The sequence below is a fragment of the Protopterus annectens genome, chromosome 2.part0, assembly GCF_019279795.1.
Source record: "Protopterus annectens isolate FY-2018-M chromosome 2.part0, PAN1.0, whole genome shotgun sequence".
NCBI classification, from domain to species: domain Eukaryota; kingdom Metazoa; phylum Chordata; order Ceratodontiformes; family Protopteridae; genus Protopterus; species Protopterus annectens.
In genome coordinates, this window is record NC_056728.1 from 1,272,907,526 (window position 1) to 1,272,928,634 (window position 21,109).

Here is a 21,109-nt window from a genome sequence, read left to right on the forward strand (position 1 = left end):
ACTGATCTCACTGGATATACACATCCCGACCCCACCCCCTGCCCAGAACACCACAGTGAACAACTTCTCTAAAGCAAATTCACACTCCTCAAAACTGAGGTAGAAACCTTCAAAGCCCCCGGGCTTGTGGAAACTACAGACCAGACCGCAGGTTCCTCTATAAACGCATTCTATGGACGCCTTCAGGAATGCATGGATCATGTGATCCCAAATAAAACCAAGACCCAATCCTCCAAAGGCAGACGTCCTGTCTGGTGGACCCCAGCCATAAACAAACTACACAATAGAAGGAGGAAGCTACCAAATGATACAGCAAATTCACAAATAGGGAAGGCATCACTGATCAGTATTAGCAAATAACTACAGGCACTCATAAGATTGTCTAAGGCCAGCTTTGACAGAAATTGCACAGGACACTAAGGATAATCACAAGGCTTTCTTTAGTTATGTTAGGAACCTGGGTGGTAATAACCAGATATGCTCAGAGGTTGTCCATAATGTTAATAGAAACACCAAACCTACAGACATTGCCAACATTCTAGCTGACAGGTTCAGTGCAACCTTCTCACCCCCCTTCACACTGAAAGGGCAAATATGTATCCCAGCAGAGTGCTGCCCCCCTGGCATCTCGGATGCTCAGGTAAGAGCCGCCCTCTCCAAAGCAATACACACTGCATCAATGGGACGAGACAGTGTCCCGGGCTGTGTCCTACATGACCACCAAGACGTGCTACTACCAAACATAAACTTACTGTTCAATCCCAGCCTTACTACAGGATATGTGTCCAAAGTGTGGCGTACAGCAACAGTGGTCCCTCTACAGAAAGGTGGTGCCTCAACGGATCCTGGACACTATCACCCCATAAGCCACACTAGCTTGGTCTGCAGAGCTATGGAAAGGATCATCATGGACCACATAGATATAGATATTGTGGACCTACAGACACTGGTTCATACCCAGTTTGGCTTTGTTAAGGGCAGATCCTGCCTCTCAAACCTGGTTGATTTCTTTGAAACAGTCACCAAGGCCATTGACGAGGGGAAGGTGGTTCACACAGCCTACCTGGACCTCGCAAAAGCCTTCAAAACAATACCCCACTTGGGCATTCTAGAGAAGCTCACCAGCTTAAATATAAGCACCTATGTCACTAGATGGATTGCACACTGGCTCAAGGACAGAAACCACATGGTTAGAATTGCTGGAGCCATGCCAGACTCCAAACCAGTTACAAGTTGTGTCCCACAAGGCTCAGTCCTGGAACCTCTCTTGTTTGGTATATATTTATCGGAGGTACAGGCCAACACGGAAGGACTGTGGCTGACCAAATATGCAGATGACTGCGAACTGGCCATCATAATCGACTCTCCAGCTGACACAAGCATCTTCCAAAGTGGCATCATAGAAACAGACAACTTGTGCCAGAGCCATGGCCTTCAGCTGAATGCAAGAGTGTGTATAGTCATCCCCTTTGGCAAAAACAAAGTGCCCACAAAGTACCACATAGGTGGTACTCCATTATGTACAGAAGAAGTAATTAGGGACCTGGAGACCCAAGTTGATAGCAATCTCTCATTTGACAACCACGTGGCCAAAGTGGTTAGACAGACATTGTATATAGCCCACCCCATCATGAAGGGATTCATATCTACATCAGGGGAGGACATTGTGCCTCTTTACTCATCCCTCATCAGGCCCATAATTGAGTACAATCCCCCTGTCGGGGTGTACCTTACCAGACACCTACAGCAACTGGAAAGACCCCACAAGTACCTCACCAAGAGGGATCAAAGGGCTCAAACAGATGCCATATGCTGACCGGTTAAATAAACCCCAGCTCTACTCAGTGGCATACCGCTTGTTCAGAGGCGATCTGTGCCTAATGTATAACACCATGTTGAACCCGGAATTAATGGGCATGCTGCACCTGAGAATATCCAAATCCCATCGGGATACATGCTTGAGAGACCTGAGCCTCAGCACTGAAATAAATAGGACATGCTGGAGGGACAGATTCATAACCCAGAGGCTCACTTCACTCTGGAATAAAATACAAGTCCAGGTTAGGAAGAGTCCCTCATTGACTCTCTTCAAGAGGAATCTTGATGAATGGATGGGACATTGTAGGTTTACCCCGGTTATCACTTCTGTGTCACTGTTAGAGGCACAGTATACTAACCTCGGCAAAAGGGCATGGCAAGATATATTTACATTGGATGGCAACAGCCAAGCACATTCTGGCTAGGTTCTTAAATGCCCTAGGGCAGATTGCCTAGTATGACGCTATGAACCTATGTACCTTGTTCCCCATTAGCCCTATGTGCTGTTAATCACCATGGCAATCACAATACTATGGTAGCATGTTCAAAGGTCAGTTGTCAGTCACCTCTATGCTACAGTTGTGGAATATGTGGGTCATGTGGCAATGTCACAGCTGCCACATGTACACAGTCAACCCTCTCCCCTACACATGGACGTACAACACATGTATGAGATGGAACCACATAGCCTAACTGGGGACAAAGCACTCTGAACCCAGTACTGGCATAACCTGTCAGGTGGCATGCAATACTACAGTGACTACAATACCAGTCTGATGTAGACCTACACTGACAGCAATACAAGCACGTGAACACACTGGGCCATTCGTGGAGCCTTAGAATAGCATCCTGCCTGAGCGGCACACACCTCTGCAGCTGGCACACAGGCATACGTTATGCCTGAACACATCACACAAATGCTGTGTGCCACTCACAGCCTGTATGGCTAGACAACACACCTGCCACAGTTGTGTTAGCTACCGTTATTGTCCGGTACAGCATGGTCATGCTCACCAGGCTGGACAAGGGGCAGGTCACAGTGATATGCCTGTAGGGCACTATGGTCCACTACATAACACAAGCATGCAGGTTGGTCAGAGGCATGGACACATATGACTCAGTCATTGTCCATGCCACATACCTTCTCCTGCTGTACTTGTAGGGTGCTGACATCATCAGTGTTTAGAAAGGGGAATGTGCATCCTATAGTCTGTTTTCCTAGTTGCCAAAAGGGACATTTCCCTCACACACACTAACCCCCCTCAGCCAAAAACACACATTTGCAGGATTCAAACCCCTATCTGACTATGTTATGACACTCGAGACGGATACATTAGCAGAGCGTGCTATTTGCATTACTGGCAGGTTTCTCTTCTCTTCTCTTGCTGTACTTATAGGGTGCTGACATCATCAGTGTTTAGAAAGGGGAATGTGCATCTTGTAGTCTGTTCTCCTAGTTGCCAAAAGGGACATTTCCCTCACACACACTAACCCCCCCTCAGCCAAAAACACACCCTTGCCATTTGCAGGATTCAAACCCCTATCTGGCTATGTTATGACACTTGAGACAGACACATTAGCAGAGTGTGCTATTTGCATTATGGGGTGGTTTCTCTTCTCTTGCTGTACTTATAGGGTGCTGACATCATCAGTGTTTAGAAAGGGGAATGTGCATCCTGTAGTCTGTTCTCCTAGTTACCAAAAGGGACATTTCTCTCACACACTAACCCCCCTCAGCCAAACACACACATTTGCAGGATTCAAACCCCTACCTAACTATGTTATGACACTTGAGACAGATGCATTAGCAGAGCATGCTATTCGCATTACTGGGAGATTTTCCTTCTCCTGCTATACTTATAGAGTGCTGACATCATCAGTGTTTAGAAAGGGGAATGTGCATCCTGTAGTCTGTTCTCCTAGTTGCCAAAAGGGACATTTCCCTCATACACACACACTAACCCCCCTCAGCCAAAGACACAAACTTGCCATTTGCAGGATTCAAACCCCTACCTAACTATGTTATGACACTTGAGACGGATGCATTAGCAGAGCGCGCTATTCGCATTACTGGGAGGTTTCCCTTCTCCTGCTATTCTTATAGAGTGCTGACATCATCAGTGTTTAGAAAGGGGAATGTGCATCCTGTAGTGTGTTTTCCCAGTTGCCAAAAGGGACATTTTTCTCCCACAGACTTGCACACACACCAACCCCACTCACACACACACACACACTCTGAGCATTTGCAGGATTCAAATCCCTACCTAATTATGTTATGACATTTAAAACGGACGCATTAGCGGAATGCGCTATTCGCATTACTGTGAGGTTTCTTTTCTCTTGCTGTACTTATAGGGTGCTGACATCATCGGTGTTTAGAAAGGGGAATGTGCATCCTGTAGTGTGTTTTCCCAGTTGCCAAAAGGGACATTTCTCTCCCACAGACTTGCAAAACACACCAACCCCACTCACACTGAGCATTTGCAGGATTCAAACCCCTACCTAACTATGTTATGACACTTGAGACGGACGCATTAGCAGAGTGCGCTATTCGCATTACTGGGAAGTTTCTTTTCTCCTGCTATACTTATAGGGTGCTGACATCATCGGTGTTTAGAAAGGGGAATGTGCATCCTGTGGGGAGGCAGTCACCAAGCACACTCTGGCTAAGCTGTCATTCCCTAAGGCAAACAGCCTAGTGTTGACCTCTACACCCATATGTTTAATTGTCAAATGCACATTATTTGTTGCTGATAGACTGTTTGCACGTCTTTATTGCCATAACATTCCCTGTTTGTATGAACAACTTGTGCATCTGTGGAAGATGTTTGCATATGGGAGGGATCCACTATATCACGTATGTCTCTGTAGTCATTTAACTGCATGCACTGGGCAGACTGCTGTAATGTGGTTGGTTCCTGGAATAACACGTAAAAATACCAGATATGTGTGGCCAACTGCTAAAGTGAGATTTGGCCTAAGTGTGTGAGCATGCCCAGTTCAGCCTTCCCATGGCATGTTGTCTGACATATGTCTCATTTATCCAAGTGTGTGAGCATGCCCAGTGTGAGCATTCCATATGGTGAACTCTGCAGCCCACCACATTTGTGGATGAGTGTGAACTTCAACAAATATCACCCGTTTATGGTTGTGTGTTGTGTGTCATGTTGTGTAGTTACTGTACAACTGCTTTGTGTGTGAACACAACAGGATTATACTGTGCCTGCAGTGTTTGCATGGGATACTTTGTATACAGTTGTCAACATCCTTTCACACTGACCTAACATTGTAGTACTGTATAGTGTACTGGTAGTACTTTGACTGTGGTGGACAGTATCCTGGGCTTTAGTGCTATCACTGCTTTACATTTCGATAGTGAGCACAACAGCCTGGTTAGGGGCCAGTTGTGTACATCTGACCATGTTGCATTCTGTTCAGACATGAACTAATTAAACCAGGCTTGTCCAACATTGGTAGTGTATTCCACAACATAGGTGTACATTTGCAAACACTAGCGATGTGCCCTAGTCCATGTCTAATGCTAGTTGGAGAGTGTGTTTGTCCTTCGACACACATTGTAAGTGGAGTTTGCCATGACATATGCCATGGTTAGTATACTGTGCCTCTGTCTACCTGTGACATGACAGTGATACCCAGGATAAAGCTACCATCTCCCATCCACGCATCAAGATTCCTATTGAGGAAAATCGGTAAGTGACTCTATGGGTAGCCTGTACTGGGAGTTCACTCATGGGTGGGGGTGGCTTCTGTGTTATGGATCATGCAGTACAGCTTGTCCTATGTAAGTCAGTGCTGGGGTTCAGGTCTCTCATGTGCATAGCTCACTGCCATTCAGATTGTACAAGGTGCAGCATGTTTATTGATACCAGCAACACAGGCAACACATGGCATCTGTGCAAGCTCTTTGATACTCCTGGTGAGGTACTGTTGGGGACTTTACGGTTGATGGAGGTGTCTGCTGAGGTACATCCCACAGGGGCTATTGTAGTCAATTGTAACACTGATGAAGGATGACTGCAGAGCCACAATGACCTCCCCTTTTCTAGATCTGACAACCTTCATGATTAGCTGGGTATATGATATGTTTCTGTAAACACTACAGCACATGTTTGTCCAATGCAGGATATCTATCACCTTGTGTCCCCAGGTCTCTCATTACATGTTAACTACGTAATGGGTTAACACCTATGTGGTAATTGGTGGGCACTTACTGTATATCCATGGGGGTTGACTATACAATTTTCTGCAATTAGCTTGCTGACATGGCTATGGCACCAGTTGTCTGTTTCTATGTGGCCCTTTTGTGGGATGCTTGTGCCAGCTGGTGGATCATATATGGTGAGCAGTTTGTAGTCCTCTGCAAACATGTTCAGACACAGTCCTTCCATGTTTGCCTGTACCTATGGGACATATGTACCAGACGAGGGAGATCCCAGGAACAAGCCTTGTGGGATGCCAGTTATATCTGGTTTGTAGTCTGACATGGCTGCAGCATGTCTGACCATGTCTGTTCTGTCCTTGGTCTGGTTTGCAACCCCTCTACTGACATAGGGGTTTATATTTAAGCTGGTGAGCTTATCTATAATGAACACATAGGGTATTGTATAGAAGCCTTTGCAAGGTCCAGCTACACTGTGTGGGCCACATTGCCCTCATCAATGACCTTAATGACTGTTTCAATCAAGTCAAACATGTTTAGGGGCAGGATCTGCACTTAAGAAAGCCACACTGGGTAGGGTCTGGTGTCAGTAGGTCCCCAATATCTTTATGTCTGCGGTACATGCTGATCCTTTCCATAGTTGTGCAGACCGAGCTTCTCAGGATTCTGGGGTGGTAGTTTTCAGTATCCATTCAGGCAACACCTTTGTTGAGAAGGACCACTGTTGTTGTGCACTGCTCTTTGGGTACATATCCTGTGGTAAGGCTGACATTGAGCAGTAGTGTGATTTGGCATTCCATTCGTCTTGGAGTCCATGTTGGACTCAGCCCAGGACACCATCTCATACCATTGCTGCTGTGTGTTTTGCTTTGTAGATGCTGGCTGTTACCTCAGCATCTGCAATGTCAGGGGCCAGCAGTCTGCTGGGATAGATATTCTGCATTCTGGGGGTTGCACTGCACCTGTCAGGATGTATGTTGGCAATATGTGTGTGTGTTTGGTATGTTGTTTGTGATATTTGTGTGATTCAGAGCATATCTGTGAATTCCCAACACAGTTCCTACCATCAGTTGTGAAAGCCTTGGGATTATCCTTAGTGTCCTGTACAATTTGTATCTTCATAGGTTCATAGGTTCATACTAGGCTATCCACCCTAGGGCATTTGTTAGCCTAGCCAGAGTGTGTGTGGCTTTTGCCACCCCTTGCTATGTGAATATTATGGCCATTTATGATTTGCTTTGCTGTGCCTCTGTCTGGACATGACACAGTGAAGACCCCCAGTGTAACTCTGCAATCATCCATCCACTTGGCAAGATTCCTGTTGAAGAGTGTCAGTGAGGGGCTCTGCCTAACATGGAGTGGGATTCTGGTCCAGGGTGTGGAGAGCCTTTGGATTATGTATCTGTCCCTCCAGCACATCCTATTTCATTATTTGTTGAGGTTGACATCTCTCACTCTCACAGCTCCGATGGCTTTGAGTTTTCTGGGGTGGAGCATGTCCATTACTCCTGTGTTGGGCATGGCCTTGTACAACAGGCATGCAATGCCTCTGTGTAGGCAGTATGTGACTGCATTCAGCTGGGGTGTCTACAGCCAGGCAGCATATGACATATATTTGAGACCCTTTATCCTCTTGGTGAGGTACCTTTGAGGTCTTTCTAACTGCTGCAGGTGTCAGGTAAGGTACATCCCATATGAGGCATTGTACTAGATTATGGGTGTGATAAGAGAACAGTATAGGGGCACAATGACCTCTGTTGACGTAGATGTGAATCCTTTCATGATACGGTGTCCAATGTAGACGGTCTTCCTAGCCACATTGGCAATGTGAGTGTCACATAACAGGTTACTGTCCACTTGTGTCCCAAGGTACTGATTACTACTTCCATACATAATGGTTTACCACCTATGTGGTAATTTGTGGTACCTTGTTTGGTATTTGGTGGGACATTCATACTGTCCAGTGTCTTCAGGATGGCTGGGTGGGGTTCCTGTGTGTGAGAGTGTGGTCTGTAGCATGCTACAGACAGTACAGCAGTCTTGCCTACAGTTAGTTGCACATGGGTTGACTCCAATGCCTTGTGCATTGTCAGTTACCTGGACGTATGGGTGTCTGTGCTGAATATGGATACTCACCCTCCTTTTATGTTTTGTTTCAGGTTTTGGGGCCATGACACATGATATGTGGTATAACCTGGTAGTGCTGGTGTGCTGTCAGGAGGCTTGCAGCAGGTTTCTGTCACTGCACAGACATCGATGTTCTCCATACTGGGGATGGCCTTGGGAACATGCATATTGGGGTTTATACATCTGGCATTGATCAGCATTACCCTTATGTTTCTTTACACTTATGTTTTCTAGGGTGGTGTTTTAGTCTTTTCAGCCTTGCCTATAAAAGGCTCTATGGAGGTGGCAAAGGCCTTATCCAATATCCAGACACCCAGGGGTAACAGGTGCAAACCATCCCAGGAACAGCTGCGTGGCTTGTCAAGCATGACATCCCAAGCAGACAGACATTGGATCCCCTTGGAATGACACAAGTAAGTGTGCCACTTGCTATGACTGATCATACCATGTTTGTACTGTAGCATTATTCTTGGTAAGGGTAGGATGCTGCAAATGGTGAGTGTCATACCGGCCTGGACTTCATAATCAGAGAGCTCATCTATGTCTCTTTTCATGTAGTCTAGGGAGGTACATCTCAGGTCATTCACACCAGCATGGACTATGACTGCATCATATTTCTACTTGCTTTGGAGTAACCTGCATACTTCTGTTATGTGGCGTATTGTGGCAGCCTACAGGCAGCTTACTGTACCCTTTCCCTTGTTCAGTCTGGTGTGCGGGACAGCAGTGTGTCTGACTATGGAGTCACCTATTACAACTGTATCAGGCATGTTGTTTCTCCTTCTGGCCTGTGACTGTTTGGCACACCAGCTTTGTATACTATGTGTTGCATTTGCTATGTTTGGAGGTTGTTTGATTGGGTGTCTGCTTTAGAGGCCTCTGTTGGTGTGCTGTGTTTGTAATTTGTGCCTCCGGGAATGTTTTTCTGTGTTTATGTGTTTGGTTTGCAGTTGTGATAGGTCTATGTGGGACTGTGTTTGTGGTGTGTGTGGTTACCTTCTCCTCCTGACTAGCTTTGGGAGTACTGAGTTGAGGGAGCTCAGCCTCCAGTTTGAATAGATGGTTGCATCTCTCACATATATTTGTATTTCTTGGGTGGAGTTGGGGGTTGTCTGTGTACTTGGGGCAGGTCTAACATTGCCTCAGGATTCACAGATTCAACTTGTTGTGGCTGGCCTTAGTGGATTGTATGTGTGGACATATTTTATTGCCATACTACTGATCAGTGATTACTTCATTGTTTATGTTTGCTCTGTCATGTAGTAGCTTCCTCATTCTCTTGCATGGTTTGGTTATGGCTGGTGTCCACCATGCCAGATGCCTGCATGTATGGCATTGTGTCTTGTTTTAATTTAGGATTGCATAATCCAAGCATTCCTGGCAGTGTTCATGGAATGGCTGTATTACAGGTTCTGAGGTGTGGCCCATATTTTGCACCTGCACAGGACCTTTAATGGATTCCACATCAGTTTGGAGGAGTGCAAATATTGCTTTACACATGTTTTCCACTGTGGATTTCTGGCCAGGGACTGTGGTCAGGATTTGTATATCCAGTGTGATTACTCTATGGTCTGGTTTTACCAGTGAGCAATACACTTCTCGTCTTGCCATCCAGTACCCATGTTGCTAATTATCACATCCAGTATGCTTACCCCTCTTGTGGGAGTGGTACGTTGTTCCTGGGCATTTTGGTTTATGGATTCTGTGAACTTTTGTCCTACACTGTTGGAGCTAGTATAATGCTCCCAGTCTATGTCTTGGTATTTTCAGTCACCCAATATAATGTGGTTTGGAGGACTTGATATATTCATGTATTCCAGCATAGGCCAGGTGCAGTTCCTGGTGTTGGGATGGTAGTCTGTAGCAGGCTATAAACTGGGGGGCAGTTTTAGCCACTGTTACTTGACCATGGCTAGTCCATGCTGCTTCTTGTTGTGGTACCAACATGGGGGTGTGGTTATCCTTGACAATTCTTGCTAGTCACCCTCCTTTTGTAGCTTGTTCCATGTTTTGAGGCTGTACAGCACAGTATGAGCTGTAACCTGGTAGTGTTAGGGTGCTGTTGTGAGCCTTGACTCAGTTTTCTGTTACAGCACAGATATCAGCATTCTCCATACTGGGTGAGTTTAGACTGCATGCATCTTGCTGTTTCGACTTATCCCTTATCTTATTCTTATCCCTTCTGATACCTATGGAGATAGGTTTGTGTTTTGAGCCTTACCTATTCAGGGCACACTGTGGGTAACAACAGCCTTTGCCAGTATCCATACGGCCTGCACTGATAGGTGCACGCCAGTCCTAGCAGGTGGAGCATTATGTCATGCTCAGCATGTCATCCCAGGCTGGCACACATTGGATCCCCTTTGACTAACTGCGATACTTCAGTCAATTATTGCACTTGATCATCTCATTGTCATATTGTGGCATGATGCTTGGTGAGGGTAGGATGTTAGTCAGGGTCCTCAGGTGTGCATATAGTACATGGTGTTACATTACTTAACACATGGCATTCATGCCTCAGGTGGTGCTGCAGGGCTGCCTCTGTCGGATGCACATATTACACTCCCTGTACATGTTTGTGAGCAGGTCATGTCATGTTATTATATGAGTGAGTCAGAGAGGGGTATCATTCCCAGGGTTCCTACTGAGCCAGTGTATGTGCTATGCGTTGCCTCTTTGCCAAGGCCAGGGCATGCTGAGCACGCCTCCTTCTGCCTACTGGGGCAGGCTCAGGTTGTTCCTCCTCCGAGTGACGCTCTGCCTGTGATGGCCTTGGCAATGGTGGGGGGCTGTTTGGCCCGGCCCTATGCTGGTCCTGCTGCAGCTGTTTTCGCAAGATCATATTATGTAGCATAGCACATACCATGACAATTTGGGTACACGTAGTTGGTGTGTACTGCAAGGCTCCACCAGATGTGTCCAGACACCGGAACCGTGACTTGAGCAGCCCAAACACACGCTCTATTACATTACGTGTTTGTGCGTGTGCCTCATTATGGCGTTCCTGTTCAGGTGTGTGTGCGTTTCTGATGGGTGTCATCAGCCACGGCTCCAGCGCATAACCTGCATCCCCCACTAGGTGTCTGTGCGGGATGTCCCCATTGGCAAATGTCTGGTACAGCTGCGTCAAATGCCAGATGTGGGAATCATGGTAGCTCCCAGGACAGCCAGCACACACATTCATTATTATGCCCTGGGCATTACACATGACCTGGCAGTTGATGGAGGGAAAGCCCTTGCAGTTGATGTATGCCCTACCCCGCTCACCGGCTGGTGCTTTGATGTGTATGTGCGTGCAGTCTATTGCACCCACTACCTCAAGGTATTCTGCTATTTGCTGGAAGAGACGCATATTGCTGGCCAATACCTCACGGGCATTGGGGAAATATACATGATCACCGACATGTTCTGACATGGCATCCAGGAACTGGTGCAGTACCCTGGAGGCTGATGCCTGTGATATCTCCATCATATCACCAGTTGGTCTCTGGAAGGTACTTGTTGCTAGTATTCTTAGGCCAACACATACCTTGGTTTCCACTGGGATGGGTTCCCCTCTGTTGGTTCTGTGTGTGAGGCGTGGCCTGCACAGCTCCACTATTTGCTGCAGGAGGTCTCTGTCCACTCTATAGTGCTCTACTATCTCCAGCTCATGTAACCCATGGTAGGTGACCCTGGGCCTGTACACTCTTCTCCGTCTCCTCACTGTGGGTTGTCTGGCACCATCTGCATTGTCACCACCCTCAGCAAGTCACCTATGTCTCATTATGACAGCTATGGCAGCCCCTAACATTTCTGCTCTGAGTTCAGCTTTTTCAGTTTTCACTTCTAATAACTTACTCCTGTCTTGCAGTGTCTCTTGAGAGAAACATCCTGCACTGCTGTTTGCAGAGTTTTAAGTGCTGGGCTGGGCTACTATTCTGCCTATGTAATTGCCTGCTTCTAATTGTTTCCACCTGCTAGCTCCAGCAGTATTCCCTGCTAGCTTCCTATGAATTCTGTTGCTTCCTTTTTCCTTTCTGTTTCCTCAGGGGGGAGCAGCGTGCATACCAGCAGAAACATGCTCACAGTGGCTTACACACACGCACACATGCTTGCACGGTTCAGAATCTGCTTATTCTGGTTAAAACGCGCGCACACCCGTGAAAACAGTGTTAAACATCTCCCAACATGCTCCCACATGCTCAGTCTGCCTTACACGTGTGCACACTGTCTTACTCGTGCTTCATGGCACGCACATGTGCGCATGCACGCCCAGCAAGAAACTTTGGTGTAGGCAACAGTGTACACCTTTCATTTCTTGACTTTCTCATGCTTATCTAGTGGCACACCTCTTTCCATGATATCTGTCTGACATCTGTCATGTAACTCTGACCTCCAATGAACTGCATTTCTTTCTACCATTCCCCCCTGTGATGTCACCTATCTCCTACACTGTTCCTCCCCCTTCTGTAACTCTTACACTACTCAGACTGTGCTCATTTGCTATGTGACAGTGGAATTCAGTATCCTAACACTCATTTGCATCCGATTGCCTACTAATGCTTAGTTACATCTCTTAGACTCAGCTTCCCCCCTTAGCAACCACTACATGGTGGCCATGTTGGTTTTGGTCTGCTGGTCCCTGCATTGAAGTTCCATGTATTGCATAAAACCCACATTTGTGGGTTTATAACCTTTGTTTTTATGTTTTATACAGCGCAGCCCATTTTTGCAGGGCTGCGCTGGGTTTAAACATTATATTTTTAATCTATTTGCATCAGGTTACCTTGCCAATGGCCACATATTTGGCCATTGGCATGCTGCCTGACACATATGCACCCTTTATTTGGAGCTGACATGGCTCCATTGCGGTTTTTGCAGAAACGTACTCAGTTGTCAACTGAGTACATTTCTGCAGCTAAAACGGCTCTTACACGGGCTGTTCTGGGCTTCCTGGATCACTAATCATCCTCATTTGCATGCTATTCGGCTGCAAGTGAGGTGATTAGCTTATCCACGCCCACTCCGTGTAAGAGACATTTTAGCTTGTCTCTTACACGGACTTTGGGCTGTTCCTGGATTGCGAAGGCTGCATGGAGTCTTACACTACTCTTAGACTCCGTGCAAGTCTTCGTGAATCCTGCCCACAGTACAGCTACTACAGTTGATACACTTGTGTAAATTTTATTATGAACATGCATGAATTAAATGTGACTAGTGTATGTGTTACATGGGGAGAATGGATCAACTGTGGGCCAGTATTTGTTTGCAGGATATAAAATACTGCTGCAGCATGGAACAAGACACAGCAAAAACAACTCATCAGTCAAGGCTGCCATGAAGGAGACAGGTTTAACTATGGGCAAATATTTGCTTTCAGGTTAAAAAATGTTACAACAGGAACAATGCACTGCAGAAACAGCTTTACTCCAGAGGAAAACCGCATTCTCATGGATGGTCTGAGGACATATGGGAAATGTATGTTTAATAAAGGGGGGGGGGCAAAACAGGCAGAGAGAGATCTAAGGCCTAGAATAAAGTAGTGGCTGGCTTCAATGCAGTAGGGGGAAGGAGCTGTGCCTTGGCATAGTGTAGGAAAGAGCAACTAACCTGGTAGGTTTAGGCAAGGATAAAAGCTAGGTACAGTGCTATTGCTTGCAGCAGCACTGACAGTGGACCTTTCACAATCCAACCTTTAACTCCAGGTGATGAGTACTTTGTCTTTATAACGGTGATGACCTTGATGCAGATGAAGATATCATTTGAACCATCAGAGGTGCTTTAGACACAAGTAGTTTCAGGAAACTGCAGCGACCACAGTCATGCAGTGTGGTAGGTTAGTGAATACTTTATTTAAATATATTATGTTGACATCTAGTGGCACAACGGGTAGTGTTATCCCTTCATAACAAGAGGTTCTACAATTCAATTCTCATCTGAGGTGCCTCCTGTGTCGAGTTTCATGCCCACCCTGTGTTTGTCTGTGTTTCCTCTGGGTGCTCCTGTTTCCTTTCCTTTCCTTCCACATTCTGAAGACATGCAGTAGGTGGATTGGATACTCTAAATTGGCCATACCTATGAGTGTGCATGTGAGTGTGTGGTGTGAAACAATTACCACAGCAGGGCTAGCCATCCGGTGGTATAAACCTAGGCTGTAGATGATTGTCAGTGTTGAAGTAACACTCTGACCCCATGTGCAAAAATGGGAAAAAGGCATTGTGGATGGATGGATGGATGGATGGATGGATGGATGGATGGATGGATGGATCTACCAGTCATGAAACCTGTGCACATATGACCCGTATATTTTGCCATCACTACATGGCCCAGCCACATCACATGTAACAGAAACTGTTTAGTGAGCGTGGTAAATGTGTCCGTTGTCTCTTGCCAGATAAGTCATTCCGCCTGTCACGTGTCATTAACTATTTCCACACGTATTTCTTTGCAGGTTGAGCACCAGAATCAACCACTTACTGTGCTTCAACACAGCAGGCTGATGTTGACACAGAATGGCTGTCAATGATGATGTAAAACTCTGACATTTGTGACACAAAATGAACAGGGAACAGTAGCACACAGTCACAAAGTGTACTGGCAGGACCCCCCACCTACTCTCACCCATCAGCAGGTAGAAAATTCCATAGACGGTGATATGGACAAAAATACTCAACCCAGTGATGAAATGGCATTACAACAGGGTGTGGGTGGGACACCACATAACTCAACACCAGTTTCCTGTGAACAAGCCAAACATCTTGATGAAGATACTACTATTTCAGAGGTAACAGTGTCCACTGTAACACCTGTTCAAAGGGGTGCCAGGTGAAGGCACATTTCACAGTTAGCTCCTGAGACCTACAAAGCACCAGGTATACCATTACATAGTTCAGGCACATGCCAGTGCCACTGCGAGTCAGGTGGAGATGGTTACAATATTACAGGACATACATGAGGAATTCCCCTTGTACATGGGAATGGTGGAGGTCAAGGACAATGCATTGACGATCCTCACATGCAGTATGATGACACACACAGTGTCCTTGTCCACCTGCATGCACAGACTGGTAAAGACTTATTAAATTCATACTGGAAACACAACTCGACAAGGACAGGGGACTGTCCACACACATTGGAGATGGGTAGACTGCACCCTGCATGTTTCCAAATACTGCTGCCCTGATTAATGATGACAAAACACAAAAGAAGGCAGGCACGCCTCATTAGCCTTCCGTAACATGTAGCAGAAATTTTCAGTCAAGATCTAGGTCACACAGCATTGCCAGATCAATGACTAGATGTTTCCTGCATCCTGTAGATCCAGCAATCACAGGAACTCAGCATCAAGCTCACAGGCCAACACTTGGTCACAACCTAGGGGGCCATCACTCGCACAATCCTTAGGGACATTGTATATGATGTATTATTAAACTATGTATTAAAAGGTAGTAATTCACAGTTAGCAAAAATAATTATATGAAAGCAAAGTAAATAATACTACATACTCAGGCGGTTACAGGTGCATAATTTTGACTTTCTGAATTGTCAATGATTTCATGTAAGAAAATCCAAAGTAGGTAAGTGAGAAATTTTTGTTAAGACTTTGAATTAGTTTGGGTAAATGTTTATGTATTTGAATTAACTTCCCTGAGTCTAAGACATGGCAGAACAAAACTATTTTATAAAGTGCAAGATTCAGTAGGTTTTGGGACTTGTAAACCATGAAGCAAAACCTGCAGTCAGCCCACCTCACCAGTGATTTCCCATCCCAGCAGTAATTTCCCATCCATCAGTGACTTTCATTTGCATGTCCAGTTCTCTGCTCAAGCACAGGTGTCTTATTTCTGAGTTTTTTACAAGTATAGGTTCATAGGTAGGTACTAGGCTATTGGCCCTGGGGCCTATACAAGTCCAGCCAAAAAGGTACCCTGGCTTTTGCCACCCAAGAAAATCATTTTCCTGTGTCACTGTCGAGCAGAGCCACAGACGTGATCCCCGGGGTGAACTTCCTATTTCCCATCCAATCATCAAGATTTTTCTTGAAGATTGCTAATGAGGAGCTTTGTTTGATATAGATAGGTAGTTTATTCCAGGGTATGGGAAGTCTCTGGGACAGGAATCTATCCCTCCGGCATGTTCTATTTATTGTGGTGACAAGGTTTAGGTCCCTAGAGCATGTAGCTCAGAGGGATTGGGATTTCTTTAAGTGGAGCATGTCCAACAGCTCTGGGTTTCACATAGCTTTGTATGTTAGGTAGAGATCACCTTTGAGTAGGCGATATACGACGGAGTAAAGCTGGAGTTTCTTGAGAAGGTCTGCGTAGGGCATCTGTTTGAGGCCTGTAATCCTCTTTGTGAGGTATTTCTGTGGCCTTTTCAGTTGTTATAGATGTCTTGTGAGGTACATACCAAAAGGGGCGTTGTACTCTGTAATGGGTCTAATGAGTGGAACAATGACCTCTTTTTTTCTGGATGAGAAACCTTTTGTGATGAGGTGTGCCAAGTAGAAGGATTTCCTGACTACTGCGGCGATGTGATTATCAAAGGAGAGATTACTGTCCACCTGTGTCCCAAGGTCTCTTATCACACTTTTGGTGTTAAGTATATTACCGCCTATGTTGTAGTTCATGGGTACAGAGTTTTTACCAAAGGGGATGACAATGCACTTTTTGGCATTGAGCTTGAGGCCATGGCTTTGACACCAGGCATCTGTCTCAGTGAAGCCCTTTTGTAGGATGTCCACATCATTAGGAGTTTCAATTATGGCTCCTAGTTTGCAGTCATCTGCGAACTTCGTTAGCCAAAGATCTTCTGTGTTAGCCTGTACTTCAGAGAAGTAGATACCAAACAGGAGATGACCCAGGACTGAACCCAATGGTACTCCACTTGTCACTGGTCTGAAGTTGGATTTGGAGTCTGCTACTTTCACAGTGTGGGTTCTGTCAGTGAGCCATTTGGCAGCCCATCTTGTGACATAGGGATTTATACCTAGTTTAGTGAGTTTATCTATAATTCCAGAGTGGGGGATGGTGTCGAAAGCCTTGGCAAGATCTAGATAGGCTGTGTGAACCACCTTACCCTTGTCTACGGCTTTGGTGACTGCTTCAAAGAAATCTATCAGGTTTAGGAGAAATGATCTGCCTTTTACAAACCCGAACTGGGTGGGGTCCAGAGTTTGGAGATTACCAATGTTTTTGTTTATAAGTTCCATGATGATACGTTCCATGGCCATGCAGACCAGGCTCATCAGGCTAATGGGGAGGTAGTTCCTGGGGTCCGTGGTGGCTCCCCCCTTGTGGAGTGGGATAACTGTATCAACACAGTTACTGCTGAAAGATTTCATCAGAAACAGTAGTCTGACTACACACGAGCACAAATGAAAAGTCATATGGTTATGTCAGGAGGGCAGCCAAGTAATACATGCATGAAGCAGTAATGTGAATAGAACGGGCTGCTTCCAGAGGTGTAAAAGGTAAAATTAGTGACAAACTTCAGATTTATATAGGAACGGATAGAAGAAGCCCAGTCAGATAGCACTGGATTCAGAAAAGTACTTGAAGAAGACAGATGCCTGTGCTGATGTATTAGAACATCTTGTATGTTTTAACTAGATGAACCTTGAGATTTGTTGTGTGGACTGCATCCACGCGTCTGTTCACCTACATTTCTGTTTCCCTGTTTATACTACTAGTTTGATAGTGAAACAATCCATCATGTGTCAAGTTACTGTACTAAAGTCAGTCATGGGGATACAACAGACTTACTCTAAGAACTATTCTTTCTTCCAGTTATGTTTCATAGAAACTATGAATGCATTATAAAGTAAAAGATGAATTTCAACCAGTGGTCTTTTGTTTTACTGACTCAGATATGAAAAGTACACTTCTCTGAAAGGGTCAGCCTACCCTTACATAGCAAATATTGTCCCAGTAACATGTGAAAAAGGAGATAACACAAAAAGTTGAAAACAATACACTGTTGTATATAAAGTGTTCAGATCCTATTAGTTTATAAACACAGCTTTTGTTGCCATCCTAAGTTTTCTCCATTCATATCTACTGGAATCAGTTTCTGATTTTTTTGACTATTTGCAGAAAGCAGTATGTCGATGCTTATGTGGATTATGTATTCAATACCTCTGTGAAGAAAAACTTTGAAGATTTTGCTTATGGATTTAAAAAAGGATGCAGTAATGTCATGTGGGCAATGTTTGTTCCTGTTGAACTCATGGCAATAATCCATGGAAATACAGTATATGACTGGGAACAATTGGAAAAGGTAACCAAATTAGATTTCGTTTACCTGTTTAGTACCAATTGTTATTTTATCTAAAAGATTCATAAGATTTCTGACTGATGCCTGCATATGGTGTAGGATGCAGGATTATTAAAATGTTAATTGCAATGGTAGCAGGGATTTTATAACAATTAATCAAACTTTTAGCATTTTCTCTCTCTCTCTCTCTCTCTCTCTTGATTTTATGTACAGATACTTGAACCACAAGTGAGTTAAATACCTCACAAGACCACTGCAAGTGTTAGCTACATAAACTAGTGACATAAAGACTGATTACACATAACCATCTCTGCCTGTCATCACAAACTTCTATCATTACTTCCTGTGGTCATCGGAATGTTATCAAATGCCCAGCATTTCTTACCTTATTATTAAGCCCTTCTCAATTTAAATGTTTAAAGCTTATATTTAATAATTCATGACACGCTAAGTGTATATTGTTACACAGTACAAGTCTGATGGCAGGCGTTCTCATTGTTTTGTCTCCCCACTGGTATGTATCAGTCCACAAAGGTTCCCAAATGATGGCATGAAGTCTGCAAGTGTTGGCTAGTATGTCAGTAGAACCATAACTGGGATGTATTTCTATTCTGCAGAGTGCCCCCATTTGAAACTGAAGCCTATACTCCCCTCCACAGATGCAAGAAATGTATATGGCTTTCTAAGAATACCATGTATTGTCCACTGTCCTTCCTTTACATCAGTCTGTCCAGCAAGCCTTACTTCATTACTTTCTTCCCCCCATAAATCTCACCTGCCTTAACTGCTTCAAGAGCCTCCTCCTCCTCCTCCTCTCTGTCTTATTCCCCTTAACTAAATACCCCCCACAGTGAGATTCCCCAGGCAAGCACTTGTTATCCATTCACTCAGTTTCCACACACTTTCAGGGTTCATATCACATAAATGTATGCCCCACCCTAGGCATTGCACAATAACAAAAATTCTACCCAGTTTCAGTGACCGTCTTTTGCAATCAAGGACAATCAATGTGTTCATTTTGTGTTTCATACTACCCTCCTCTTGAAGTTAAAAAGACTCCCATTTGTACCCTACACATTACCTCTGCTTCATCTATGACTTATCTTGCTTTGAACACTTTCAGTGATAGTGAAGAATTTCATACTACCTCCCTTGTTATTTCTGTCAGTGCAGGAATAAAAGTATCTTTACTGCCCTCTCACCTCTTTTAGTAGTAATAAGAGACACAATTACACTACTCTGCATTCTCTGTCTCCAGGTGTTATCAAGATGTCTCTATTTCCTCCTCCCTCTTGTCTGTATTCTCTTCTAAGCTTGCATTATGCTTTGTTCCATTCTCAGGGTTACACATTCCCAAAAGCTTTCACATATTTTGCTCCCCAGGTAATCTTCACAATCGTATGCACACTCTTCTTCATGTCTCTACAGCACCTTCCAAATTCACAACACCTGTCTCCTTCCTACTTATTACTCTGTAGGAAACAGCACCTTATCACTTACCAAGCACCCTGACCCAGCATTCTCTTCTCTCCAAACCACAGTGTCAAGATACTCCTTAATCTCAGTAACTCACGCACTTGCGTATGCATGCACATAAACATACATACACACACTCATATAAATACTCCATTAAGCGCAGCATCACATCTGACCCCTAACCTCTATCTAACCCATCCAGATTTCTAAAATCAAATCTTCCTCATCCTCCCATTGTACTCCTTCTTCTGCTATGTGGGGATGTTCAATCAGCATTACATAAATTGCTGCTTATGAATGCAGGCAACATAATCAACAAACCAAAGTAATTATGATGCTTGGTTGTCTGCTGATTCCCCTAAAACAGTAACTATTACAAATTTCTTGGCTAAACCCTCCATCAGAGACCAGGCTATAGGTACTTATTTCATTGGGCATGTAAAAAGATTGCAGGAGGGACCCTTACCTTCCAGAAGCCCCATCTATATCTTAGTGTTGGATAAAATTCCATTTTAAATGAATGCTTATCAAGCTTTTGGGTCTATATTACATCGGCGAACCCCCTAAATATCGAACACCTCTTCGTCAAAACTTCATCCATCGAACAATTATTTCAGTGAAACAGTTTCCCACAGTAAGTAAAAAGTTGGCCAACCTATCAAGTACACTAAAAACGGCATTTTAAAACCCACACCCCCTAACTAAATATACCAAATCAGAGATCGCATTACAGTGAGAAAAAGGGCAAACTGCCAGTAATGGCCCACCAGTTACTTACTGTGGGAAGAAGTTCACTAAAACGATCATGCAACAGAAGAAGACTTCAACAAATAGGGTTCAACGGAGAGGAGTTTGAGGATTAGTAATTTTGCCTAGCTTTTTTTCTAAATAAGGCTCACAGTTTCACCCTATTTTGACTTATCTCCCCCTTCCAGGTTCTCTGGCAAATTTAACACGCTCCTAAACTCTGTTGTCAGAGTTGCTGAGTCAAACAAAAATTTAATAATACAAGAGATTTTAATATCAATGATTTTAGTACACCTAGGACTGAGATCACTGGAGGCCTTGGCAGATTTAGGCCTTGTCCAAACAATAAATGAGTCAGCAAGTCATACTGTAAAGAAACAATCCACACAGAAGGCACCCCAGCCGAGGATTGAACCAGAGAACCTCTTGCTGTGAGGCGGCAACGCTAACCACTGCACCATTGTAGCCGCCCCAATATAGACCCATATATAATACTTCAAAAAC

General features: G+C 44.6%; 1 protein-coding gene across 3 annotated transcripts in view; it reads left to right on the top strand.

Annotated features, from left to right (window-relative positions):
* Positions 1-21,109, top strand: part of LOC122793445 (probable E3 ubiquitin-protein ligase HERC4) — a 1,684,714-nt gene that overhangs the window by 548,737 nt on the left and 1,114,868 nt on the right. For 2 of the 3 annotated variants that reach the window (XM_044061443.1, XM_044061444.1), the window contains exon 22: positions 18,202-18,385. The exons of the other annotated variant lie outside the window; for it this stretch is intronic. In XM_044061443.1, the coding sequence (XP_043917378.1) occupies positions 18,202-18,385 (184 nt within the window). The remainder of the gene's footprint in view (positions 1-18,201; positions 18,386-21,109) is intronic. 3 annotated transcript variants of the gene reach the window in all.